The sequence below is a fragment of the Chrysochloris asiatica genome, unplaced genomic scaffold (assembly GCF_000296735.1).
Source record: "Chrysochloris asiatica unplaced genomic scaffold, ChrAsi1.0 scaffold00024, whole genome shotgun sequence".
NCBI classification, from domain to species: Eukaryota; Metazoa; Chordata; class Mammalia; order Afrosoricida; family Chrysochloridae; genus Chrysochloris; species Chrysochloris asiatica.
This window is the reverse complement of record NW_006408542.1, coordinates 6,835,697-6,848,189: the sequence shown is the minus strand read 5'-3', so window position 1 is coordinate 6,848,189 and position 12,493 is coordinate 6,835,697. Positions and strand designations below refer to the sequence as shown.

Here is a 12,493-nt window from a genome sequence, read left to right as displayed (position 1 = left end):
ATTGTTGTTTTGATTTGCATCTCTCTAATGGCTAGTGATCATGAACATTTCTTCATATGTTTGTTGGCTGCCTGGATCTCCTCCTTGGTGAAGTGGTCGTTCATGTCCTGTGCCCATTTTTTAATTGGTTATTTGTCTTTTACTTGTAGAGGTGTTGTAGTTCTCTGTATATTTTAGAAATGAGTCCCTTGTCTGATGTGTCATTGCAAACAATTTTTCCCATTCTGTGAGTTCCCGTTTTACCCTTCTGGTGAAGTCTTTTGATGCGCCTAAGTTTTTAATTCTTAGTATGTCCCAATCATCTATTTTGTCTACTTTTGTTTGTGTAGTTTCAAAATGTTTGGTAGTCTCAGGTACAGTGTATTTTAAACTAAAATATATAATGTCTGAAAAACTTAAAAACTTGAAGAAAAAAAATTAAACCACTTTATTTTCTAGTCAATTGGCGAAGGTTTCAAAGAAGCTGTTCAGTATGTTTTACCCAGGCTACTTCTAGCCCCTGTTTACCACTGTCTACATTACTTTGAACTTTTGAAGGTAAGATAACTTCTCTATGTATAGAACATTCAAGTGTGATGACGTTATAGGTTCATTTGTAAATTATTATGTCAATTCCCATGCACATCAGTGTGTGTCCATTTTGTCTTTTGCCAGTTATGAAGCAAATATAAATAAATCTTTAAAAGACTGGTGTGTTTTCTCCAGTTGTAATAATGAATTTTAAAGCAATTGTCAAGCATCTTTGGTTTGTGACTTTATCTTTTATTTAAATGACTGATTTTTTAAAACACCTTTGGGTTTATGTGTGCAAGTCTCCATTTAGGGACTTCAGATTAAAGAGCTCAGAAAAGTGACCCAGTGATGGGGAAGGGTAGTTCACTTGATTCTCGTAGCTCAGGGTACAACTACCTCCAGGAAACTGCTTATCATTACTTTAGAAATGATGAATCATGTATAATCCCAGTAAAAAATATTTCCATTTGATCACAGTTCTGAACACCCAATTTATGGAAAGGTTTTTTTTTTTAAATTTTTGTCTGCAGAAATTCTGTTGTCAGTGTTACTGATGTGTTAAGTGTTGTCGAGTCAGTTCCAACTGTATAGTTTCCTAGAAGGGGCTGGTAGGTTTGAACCACTGACCTTGTAGTTAACAGTCCAGTGCTTATCTTAGATTGTTAACACTGTTGTTGTTGTATGCTGTGGAGTCAGTTCTGACTCATAGCGACCCTATATAGGGTTTCCGAGGCTGTACATCTTTACAGGATCAGAAAGCCTCATCTTTATCCTGTGGAACAGCTGGTAGTTTCGAACTGCTGACCTTGAGGTTCATAGCCTGATTCGTAACCACTACGCTACCAGAGCTCCTTACACTGTTTACACTTGTTGTTGTTGTTAAGTGCCTTCGAGTCGGTGCTGACCCATAGCGACCCTGTACAGGGTTTCCGAGGGTGTAAATCCTTACGGGAGTAGAAAGCCTCATCTTTCTCCCGCGGAGCGGCTGGTAGTTTCGAACCACTGACCTTAAGGTTCGCAGCCCGATTCGTAACCACTACGCTACCAGAGCTCTAGGTCCCCATAAATTCAATAGTGTAGCACAAAATGATTTGTTTTTTCATATCTAATGAATTCTCCTTTGGATTTTAAATAATATTTCTTACTATAAGGAACTCTGGTAATGTGGTTACGCATCAGGCTGTGAACCTCACGGTCAGCAGTTCGAAACTACCAGCTGTTCCGCAGGAGAAAAGATGAGGCTTTCTGCTCCCATGAAGATTTGCAGCCTCAGAAACTCTGTACAGGGTCGCTGTGAGTTGGAACTTACTCCACGGCACATAACCACCACCACCACTATAAAAACATCAAATTATTTTTTTCATGATTTTTAAATAATGGCTGAGATAATGACATTCTATTTACTGTTAATGAATTAACCTCATAAAGATAAAATAAGACATGTGCTTTAATACTGCTAGTAATTTTTAACTTTTAATGAAATATTTTGTTAAAGAAAAATTCTGTTAAAATACCATAAATTTCTTATGGAGAATGTATTACTAGGAATCCAATTTATAATTTGTAGAGCAGATTAATAGGCCCTCTCTAATGAATCAGTGAAAGAATAGAATGCCTTTGAGTTTAGGAAACCAGAGGAACTCTGATGCCTACCTTTTTCTTCCATTTTCCTAGATCTTTTTGTGTTAATAATAATTTGGATTTTAGGTATGTTTTTCAAGTAGGACTGTTAGAATTGGGGAGAGACTATGGAAACTATAAGGTAACATTTCCTCATATATAGAACTTCAGGACTCTCAGTCTTATCTCTCTGTTCCAAACCCCGAAAAGCACACCAGTGAAGGTCTTTGATCATACGCAATGATTATTTAAAGAGGATAAGTAAAAGGAAGCATTTGGTGTTTCAAATCATTCTTAACAAGGAATTCATGATGAAAAATCCTAGGTATAGTGGGAGATTTGCAAACAGCTTTGTTATATAGAACCCTTCTGTATAATGGCATATATGTCCAAAAATTGGATTTTTATCTGATCCTTTAATGAAATTCTGAACACTTCAAAGACCAAGTGAAACTTCAAAGCAGTTACTAATTTATAAATATGAAAAAGATGCTTTGTGAACATTTGTTATTGTTCCATCGAGTGCCATCGAGTCGGTTCCGACCTACAACGACCCTGTATAGGGTTTCTGAGGAGCGGCTGGTGAGCTTGAACCACCAGAACCCTATAAAACCCAATATACTGCTAATCTTGCAATATGACTTAGACAGAAAATATGAACCAGGGGTTATGCACATGTTACCAACATCTTGATGTAATATAAAAGAAATTAATTGTATTCCAAGTACAGATCATTAAAAAAATTTTATTTTTAATTGTCCCTTGTCATAGAATTTTGTCATAGAAAATTGTTCAGCAATTTAAAGATTTCTACTGGAGTTTTGACATGTGCATCACCCCTGGTTTATATTTTCTGTCTAAGTCATATTGCAAGATTAGCAGTGTATTTATTGGGCAGGAAGCTGATAAATTCATCCTGCAGACTCTTATTACTGTATTTTAATTCCCTGAGTATTAAAAATATTAATATACTATTTGTACTTATCTTTAATTTATATTTGCTGGTATCTTGCTTGATTAAATACTTCATTAAGCAGGAGTTTCATACTATATTCTGTGGGATGATAGTCACATGGCATACTCTAAATAAAAAGGAATGGAATGGGGGAGTGGGTGTTTAGTGGTTAAATATATTTGGGGACTATTGCTTCTTTAATCATAGCCTTGGTGGCACTGTGGGTTAGACATTTTGAGCTGCTAACCACAAGATCATTGGTTCAAACGCACCAGCTGCTCCATCTGAAAAAGATGAGGCTATCTGTTCCAGTAAATTTTAGTCTCTGGAACCATATATAGGGTCTCTATGAGTTGGAATCTACTTGATGGCAGTGTTTGGTTTTGGGTTTGGAATCATTGTCTTAGAAATTTTCTATTAAAGCCTTTGCAAAATGGTGCAATAAAGCAATCTAATTGTTTTCCAAGGTTTCCTAAACTAACTACACCATGGTGGTGGTGGTGGTTATGTGCCATGGAGTCGGGTCCGACTCATAACGACCCTACACAGGGTTTCCGAGGTTGTAAATTTTTACAGGAGCAGAAAACCTCATCTTTCTTGCGCGGAACAGCTGGTAGTTTCGAACTGCTGACCTTGTGGCTCGCAGCCCGATTCATAACCACTATGCTACCAGAGCTCCTTAACTACACCATGGAATCCTTTAAAAATGTAATAAATTTATGTACTTTTGGGAACATTTATAGGCGATACCTTCTTTTTAAATGGACTGAAAGATTTCCCAATTTATAAGGGTCTAAGATATTTTCATCTACATGATTCTTATTGGTCCCAAATTTTTTGGGTTTTATGCATATTGCTATTGCACCAGGTACCAGTCTGGAGTAGGAATTTCTGGACTCAGCAATGGTTGCATAAAATTGGGACAATGGGAGGCAGGCAGCAAAACCCTAAGATACAAATGATGATTGAAAACTAGCTATAATTTATCTGTGGTATGGAATGATTTTTGAAAGCTCACCAGACAAGGTAGGAGCCTGTTTGTTTCTTGTCCAGTTTTAGCTACATAGCCTACTAGCTGTATAACATGTGGTAAGTTACTGCACTGAAGTGCTTATCTCTGTGGGTTGTTTCCATGATCAATATAAAAATACTTAAGATATAGGAAAGAATATGAATATTCAGTATTGCATTGAGAGTTTTCTTGTTGTCTCTCTACCACAGTGTCCTGCAAATACCTTAAACTTTACCATTTTACTCCTTCTCTTCCTCACTTTTTGCTCTTCCTCTCTCACTGTCTAAATCTGTACCTTTTCCTTTATTTCATTTTTGTTCATCATCTGACCAGTTCTGGTCCCCTCATCATAAACCTTAGCACCTTCCTTGGTTCTTGTGTCTCCCTTACTAACAGATCATCATGATTTTACTGTGGACATGTCTCTGGAATCCATTCTGTTTCCTCCATTCTATTTATTGCCCTTATCTTCCTCATCTTTTGTCTGGACTACTTCCTGAGAAGCATCCTCCTGTGTGACCTCTGTACCTCCTTGAACTCACCTATTGAAAAGTACACTTGGATCCCTTTCAACTGAAGCACAGTCTAAAATTCTCCAGCATCAGCTTTATGCTTTACCAGTTGGATCCCTTTCAACTGAAGCACAGTCTAAAATTCTCCAGCATCAGCCTTATGCTTTACCAGTTGCCATCAAGCCAAGCCCAATTCATAGCGACCCTTTAGTGACCCTGTAAGCCAGTAGAACTGCCCCCATAGGATTTTTGAGGCTATAAATCCTTAACAGAGGCAGTCTGCCATATTTTTCTCCCATGGTACAGCTGATGAGTTCAAGGCTCTGAGCTCTTAACCACTGTGCCACCAGGATTCCTACCTTATGCTTTAGCCATAAAGAATTATGTATCACCATGGATATCTGTTTAGGGTTCCATTTATTTGCATTTACTTTTCTTTTTTTACTTTTACCTGGAGTTCCTCTTCTTTCACCTCTGCCTTCCCTTTTATCTGGAAACTTCCTACTCGTCAAACAGTTTGTTCAAATGTTACTTCTCTAAAGTTTCCCTCAGTTCCCGAGGCTAAGTTAGTCTGTCCTCTTACTGTGTGCCCCCTCATACTCTTCATACCTCTTTATAGATCCTGTTCTGTTGTTGTTGTTGTTGTTTTTTGTCTGTCTTGTCATTAAGCTTGGTGCTTCCTCTGTGAGGGCGGGACCTGAGCCTTATGCATCTTTGAATTCTCATGTCTAGCCTTGTGTCTGACACTTAGGTGTTCAGTAAATGCTTATTAAAAATGAATGGCAAAAAGAAAATAAAAGGTTTTTCTTGTTGTTAGTTACCATCAAGTCAGATCTGACTCTTGATGACCTCAAGCACAACAGAATTAAATAGTCCTCAGTCCTGTGCCGTCTTCAGTCGCCGGTACGCTCAAGCCCAGTGTTGGTGGGAGCCTCATCGTCTAGCCCTATTTCAGACAACGTTCTCTTGTGATTCAGAAGGGGTTTTTTTTTTGTTTTTTTGTTTTTCCTTTTTAAGTATTTTTCTTGCTGATGTTGAGAATATACACAGAATATCATCCAACAATTTCTACATGTACAATTCAGTAACATTGATTACATTCTTCAAGTTTTGAAGTCATTCACACCTTCCTTTTTCAAATTGTTCCTCCTCCATTAATATAAACTCACTGCTTACTATGTTTCCTGTCTAATTTTCCAAGTTGCTATTATTAATTTGGTTCTGTAAAGATAGTTCTTAAAATAGCACCGTGCTCAAGGTAGACAGTCTTTAGTAATTTAGCTAAACTATATAGGGCTGCTATGAGTAGGAATTGACGTGATGGCCGCAATTCTGGCTTGTTTGGTTTTAAGAAGACTTCAGGGGATATTTTTGGTGTAAGGTTTAAAGATGATATTAGAACGAACAAATTGTCTTGGAAGAAGTACTTACAGAATGTTCCTTAGAAGTGAGAATGGTGAGTTTGAAGTTCTCTTCTGCAGAATCTTTGATTAGAACATTTAGTTAATAATAGTGTACCACCCAGGTTTGATCTCATGGCAAAGGAAGAAATTATTGATGGAGGTAATTAGCCACACATTCCATTTCTTTCTCCTGTTCCTGACTCTTTCATCCTCTGTTGCTGCAGGTGAATAGAGACCAATTGTTGCACCTTGGGTAGGTACTTGGAAACTTTTAAGACCCTACGCTCTACACAGTGAACTCTAGGCATAAGGATTTAATTGGTCAGTTTTTGCAAGTAGATCACCAGGCTTTTCTTCCTAGTATGTCTGAAATCTACACTGAAACCTGTCTACCAAAGGTGACCTTTCTGGTATTTGAAATACTAGTAATATAACTTCCACCATCATAGCAATATGCAGGCTACTGCAGACAAACTAGCAGAGAAGCTGCTTGGTAACAAGCAGCTGCCTGGCCCTGTGCCATCCTCACCATTTTTATTATGTACGAGCCCATTGTTGCTGCCACTGTGTCAATCCAGCTTATTGAGGGTCTTCCTCTTTTTTTGCTGACCCTCTGCTTTATCAAGCATGATGTCCTTTTCCTGTGACTGGTCCCTTCGGATAGCATGTCTAAAAGTACGTGAGGAAAAGTTTTACCATTCTCACTTGTAAGGAGCATTCTGGCTATACTTCTTCCAATACAGATTTGTTTGTTTTTCTGAAAGTCCATGGTGTTTTCATTATCTTTGGCCACCACCATAGTTTAAATGCATTAGTTTTTCTCCTGTCTTCCTTACTCATTGTCCAACTTTCAGATGTATATGAGGTGATTATAAACTTTATAAACATCCTGGTGTGGCTGAGGGAAATCTTAGTCCTCAAAATGACATCTTTGGGTTTAAATACTTGAAAGAGATCTTTTGTAGCCGATTTGCCCAATGCAATACATCCTTTGATTTCTTGTTCTGCTTCATGGGCATTAATTGTGGATCCAAGTAAAATGAAATCCTCAATAACTTGTGTGTTTTTTTCCTGTTGTCGTGTTTATTGGTCCAGTGTAAGGACATTTGTTTTCTTCACATTGAGTTGTAATCCATACTGAAGGCTTAGTCTTGGATTGTCATCAGTAAGTGCTTCAAGTCTTCTTTGCTTTCAAGAGGATTGTTAATGAGCCATCCTTCGAAACGGATGCCGTATTCTTCATATTATCCAGTTTCTTGGATTATTTCTTCAGCATTTTATAAGAATGGTGAAAGGATACAACCCTGAGATGCACACCTTTCCTGATTTAAAAATATTCCTTGTTCTATTTGGATGACTACTTCTTGGCGTATATACAAGTTCCTCATGAGCAAAGTGTTCTGAAGCTCCTATTCTTTGCGATGTTAATCCATAATTTGCACAGTCAGTAAATGTCTGTTAGACTACTATATTTTGTCACACAGGTCTCTGAGACTATTCATTTTTTGTAAATCTTTTCTGTCTTTGGTATTCAGACTGGTAATTTGCCTAGGATTCTCCCCAGAAGCTTTATGGAAGCAAGTCCTGGCAAATTATTTCCATACAGATTACAGCTCAAAAACTCCTGTGGGACAGTTCTACTCTATATTACATGGGGTTGCCAGGAGTCGTAGGTGACAGCCAACCACAGCTAATCAGAAATTATTTTGGTGCCCGTCTAGTAAATTTTTTATTTTAATTATCATACTTACCTCCTGTAGGATTTCCATTTGCACTTTGTTATATAGTTTTCATAGATTCCTTTTCTAGCCATTCAGCTATAACTCTTTGAACATAATTATAAAGCCACTTTGAAGTCTTCACTAAATCGAACATCTGGACCTTCTTGGAATGAGTATCTAATAACTGATTTTTTTTCCCAAAAAATATGCAGCCTCAGAAGCGCTATACAGGATTGCTATGAGTCGGAACCAACTTGGTGACACATAGCCACCACTGCCAGTGACATTATAAAACCAAATCTCCACTGCCATGGAGACATTTCCAATTCATAATGACCCAGTAGGACAGAGTACATCTACCCCCATAGACTGGGTGTTGTTAAATGCCGTAGAGTCGGTTCTGAACCAAGGTGAGCCCTGTGTAGGGTTTCTGAAGAGCACCTGGTGGGCTTGAACCGCTGACCTTATGGTGTGCAGTCCATTGCTGATCCTGTAGTTCCTCACCAGGAGTCAGGCTATAAATCATTATGGAAGCAAATTGCCACATCTTTCTTACATGGAACTGCTGGTGGGTTTGAACTGCCCATTATCAACCTATTGGTTGGTAGCCAAGCACTGATCCACTGCACTTCTAGAACTCTTATCAGTAACCGTCTATAGACAATACATTATCACTTTTGATTTCTCCTTTGTTCTGAGGAGTATTAGCTTTTACTCTAGGAACACTGAACTTTCGTGGACTTGAACTGTAAAGAACTTTATCTTCTCTGGGTAGTGCAGCAGCTGAGTCTTTGTTCACTTTTTTAGGATTTCCATCTGCTTATTTTTCAGCTGGGTTCTGTGTGGTTTTGCCTGCACATATCTGATTTAGCAGTCAGCCAAGTGTCTGGACTGAGATTATATTGAGATTTCAGGACACTCTTCTCTCTGTGATTCTCTTGCACCAGGAGATTGCTCTTTCATTTCCAACTACTCTGTTGTTTCTTCTGACACAGTAGCCCAGTAAAGACTTCAGCTTTCTGCTGCCTGAAACTGTATGATGTTGGGAAGTAAACAAGCAAAGTTCAGAAGGCAAGTAAAGATAGTCAAGGAGAAACACAGGGAGGATGTGAGATGAGGGATGACTTCATCTGTAAATCTTCACCCAAATGAATGAAAAGAAAACAAAACCAAAATCACATACCTCACCCATTACAGCTTTACCTTTCAAGGTTTAGATTTAGATTCTTCCTTGCTCACTGACTGCTTTTTTACCCCCCAATATTAAAACCTACTTTATCGTAAGAACTTTGAACATTTTAAAGGAATGACAGTCAAATCAAACGTACCAGTGCTGCAGAATGAAGACAAATGATAAATTAAAGAACACTGTTGTTGTTAGGTGCCAGTGTGTCGGTACCGACCCATAGCAACCTTATGCACAGCAGATCGAAACACTGCCTAGTCCATATTAGCCAAGAAAATAAAATGTCAGGGATTCCATTTGGACAATGAGTAAAAATGAAATGAAGAATTTAAAAATTAACTGATTTTCATAAGTTTTTCCCCATGTTTACAAAAAAATCCTTTTATTGTAAATTGAGTGATTTACATGGGAGAACATCGGATTTGCACTCAAGCAATTGTATTTTGTTTCAATGCAATGATTACAGTCCCTTCCATGATGTACCATCAGTAACAGCATTTGCCTCTACCCTCCCACCCCCACCCCCTTTTTTTTTTTTTTCTGATGTACACAAAAACACACAGAGATATATAATCATTAAAACTACCAAAGGGCAAATTCTACCAGCCTGCCTCCTGCCTACCAGTACACAGCCTTTCTCTTTCAATGAGTCTTGAGTCCTCAGCTGCACTATCTCTCCATGCCATCATCTCGGCCTCCATCTCTGATGTTGCTGCTTCTCTGATTAGGATCCCACATTCCATTCATGCTCTTCTCTCTTGAGGGTCCTCTGTTCCTGGAATGTAAGATTAACTACTCCCCCCTTTTTGTTATACAACATCTACATTTACAATTGTGACAATCACAGTTAGTTATGATACCAATAATAATCACAAGAATCCTATCCCATCTTCTTTCACCAGACCCATCAAGAAAAGATGAAACTATTCAGTGGGGATTCTGTCTTCTCGCACACACTCGGAAACTAAACTCCGTCTTGAGAATTTGTAAGCCAGTCACTTTGTGTCTTTATAGGCCAGCCCTCCACACCTCCTCCACCCCCCCCACTTTAGGTAGCCAATGTCTAAGTTGACTGTTCCTATCTATCCTGTGTACTGAGGGGATAGGCTTGATCCTTGATGTGAAGATTCCTTCCCTCTTGGTTGGTATTTGAGCTACTACATCCATAAGTATACGTCGAGTTCATCAAATTATAGCAATTTACACTTGTTTCCTGTGTCAAACTTCTTTATCTTCCTCTAGTCAAGTTTTGATTAGGTCATCCAAATTAAGTCAAATGGATACTATCTACAATCTTGGGCATTCTTGTGTGCCTCCCCCTTCATATCAGCTGGATGGTTCATTCTCAGCTCTAGCCCCCAGTGGCTAGGTCAGTGTCCATGGGCTCAGGAGTTCCCAGGTCTCCCCAAACTTCAAACCAACCAGCCCTTCCTCTTCTCACTAATCTCAAGGTCAACAGGAGTCTTTGGAACATGGTCGAACGTAGCCCATGTCTTTATTCCTATCTTTTCCCCACTTCCTCACTGGCTCCTTTTTAACCAGTCACCCTGAGTGTAGTTTTGAGCTAGTCAGGGATTTGAGTAGAGTTTATTTTCTGATCCTGAGTCTCAACCTGTTTGCAGTTCCTTTGCTCCCAGATTGCTTCTAGATTGCTCACTGATTTTCCCCCACTGTAGATATTATTGGAGGAAGCTCTTAAACAAGTCCCAAAGCCACAACTTTATGCTTTCTAGTTATAGATTTTGTAGGATAATTGTTCCACTGGACTTCTGCCTACTATTCTTAAACTTTTTCTTGTGAGTTGAATGAAGATTTACAAAGCAGATCATCAGTTTTACACTGAACAAATCTTATGCTTGGTTTCATTAAAATGATTACAATCACCTCCATGTATCATCAGTTAACAATATTTACCTCTGTTCACTTTAACTCTTACAGTCCTCCTTGCATCTTCTGATACATTCATCTTTCCTCAGTCAACCTCCCTCTTGCTGCCTACCCCATTACCCATGTTAACATGTGTCTACCTTCTAGCCTGCAGATAATTTTCCCTTCCCTCTTAATGTCCCCTTTTCAGTGCTTATCAGTGTTCACAGTCATTTTTAATATCTTAACCAGATTTGTATCATTGTTATTCAGCAGAAGGGTTTGTTTGCAAGAATTGTTCACTTTACCACCATTACTGGAAGTATATCGTTTTTTTAGTTGTTCTTTAGGTTTTATGATGTCTAAAACAAAAGGTGGGAAGAGTGGAGGGCTGCATTTCAGACTGTCCAAGCAATTGACTGTCCAAGTAATCGCTTAAGTCATTAGTAAGGTGAAATAGACTGATATTGGCCATTTTGAATTTGATGACCACATGGTTTACTATGCCAGAAATGACAAATTGAAGAGGAATGGTGTTGCATTCGTTGTCAAAAAGAACATATCCAGATCAGTCATGAGGTATGGCTCTGTCTGTCATAGGATAATATCCATGCGCCTACAGGGAAACCCAGTAAATACCATTATTCAAATTTACGCACCAACCACTAAAGCCAGTAAGGATGAAATAGAAGAATTCTACCAACTTCTTCAGTCTGAAATTGATCAAACATGCAATCAAGATGTATTGATCATTACTGGTGATTAGAATGCAAAGGTTGGGAGCAAAGAGGAAGGATCAGTAGTTGGAAAATATGGCCCTGGTGATAGAAATGATGCTGGAGAACATATGATAGAATTCTGCAAAATTTGTTCATTTCCGATACCTTCTTTAGACAGCATAAGAGATGACTATACACCTGGACGTCACCAGATGGAATACACAGAAATCAAATTGACTATATCTGCAGAAAGAGATGACGGAAAAGCTCCATATCATAAAAAAAAAGGCCAGGGGCAGATTGTGGAACAGACCATCAATTAGTTCTATGTAATTTCAAACTGAAGCTGAAGAAAATAAAAACAAGTCCACAGGAGCCAAAATATGACCTTGAATATTTCCCACCTGAATTTAAGGATCATCTGAAGAACAGATTTGATACATTAAACACGAAAAACCAAAGACAAGAAGAGTTGTGGGATGACATCAAGAACATCATACATGAAGAAAGCAAAAAGTCATTGAGAAGACAAGAAAGAAGGAAAAGGTCAAAATGAATGTCAGAAGAGACTCTGAAACTTGCTCTTCAGTGCAGAGATGCTAAATCAAATGGAAGAAACGAGGAGGTCCAAGAGCTGAACAGAAAATTTCAAAAGATCAGCTGGAGAAGATAAAGCCTTAATACTACAACAAGATGTGCAAAGAGCTGGAGTCAGAAAACCGAAAAGGAAGAACATGCTCAGCATTTCTCAAGCTGGGGGAACTGAAGAAAAAAATTAAAGCCTCGACTTTCATTGTTGAAAGATTCTCTGGGCAAATTATTGAATGATGCAGAAAGCATCAAGAGAAGATGGAAGGAATACACAGAATCACTGTACCATAAAAAAATGGTTAATATTGGACCATTTCAAGATGTAGCATATGATCCAGAGCCAATGATACTGAAGGAGGAGGTCCAAGGTACATTGAAGGTATTGGCAAAGAACA

At 38.4% G+C, this 12,493-nt stretch overlaps 1 protein-coding gene across 1 annotated transcript in view; it reads left to right on the top strand.

Moving 5' to 3' along the window:
- Positions 1-12,493, top strand: part of SOS1 (son of sevenless homolog 1 (Drosophila)) — a 218,970-nt gene that overhangs the window by 152,247 nt on the left and 54,230 nt on the right. Inside the window, exon 7 of the mRNA XM_006839458.1 lies at positions 439-537. Within this exon, the coding sequence (XP_006839521.1) occupies positions 439-537 (99 nt within the window). The remainder of the gene's footprint in view (positions 1-438; positions 538-12,493) is intronic.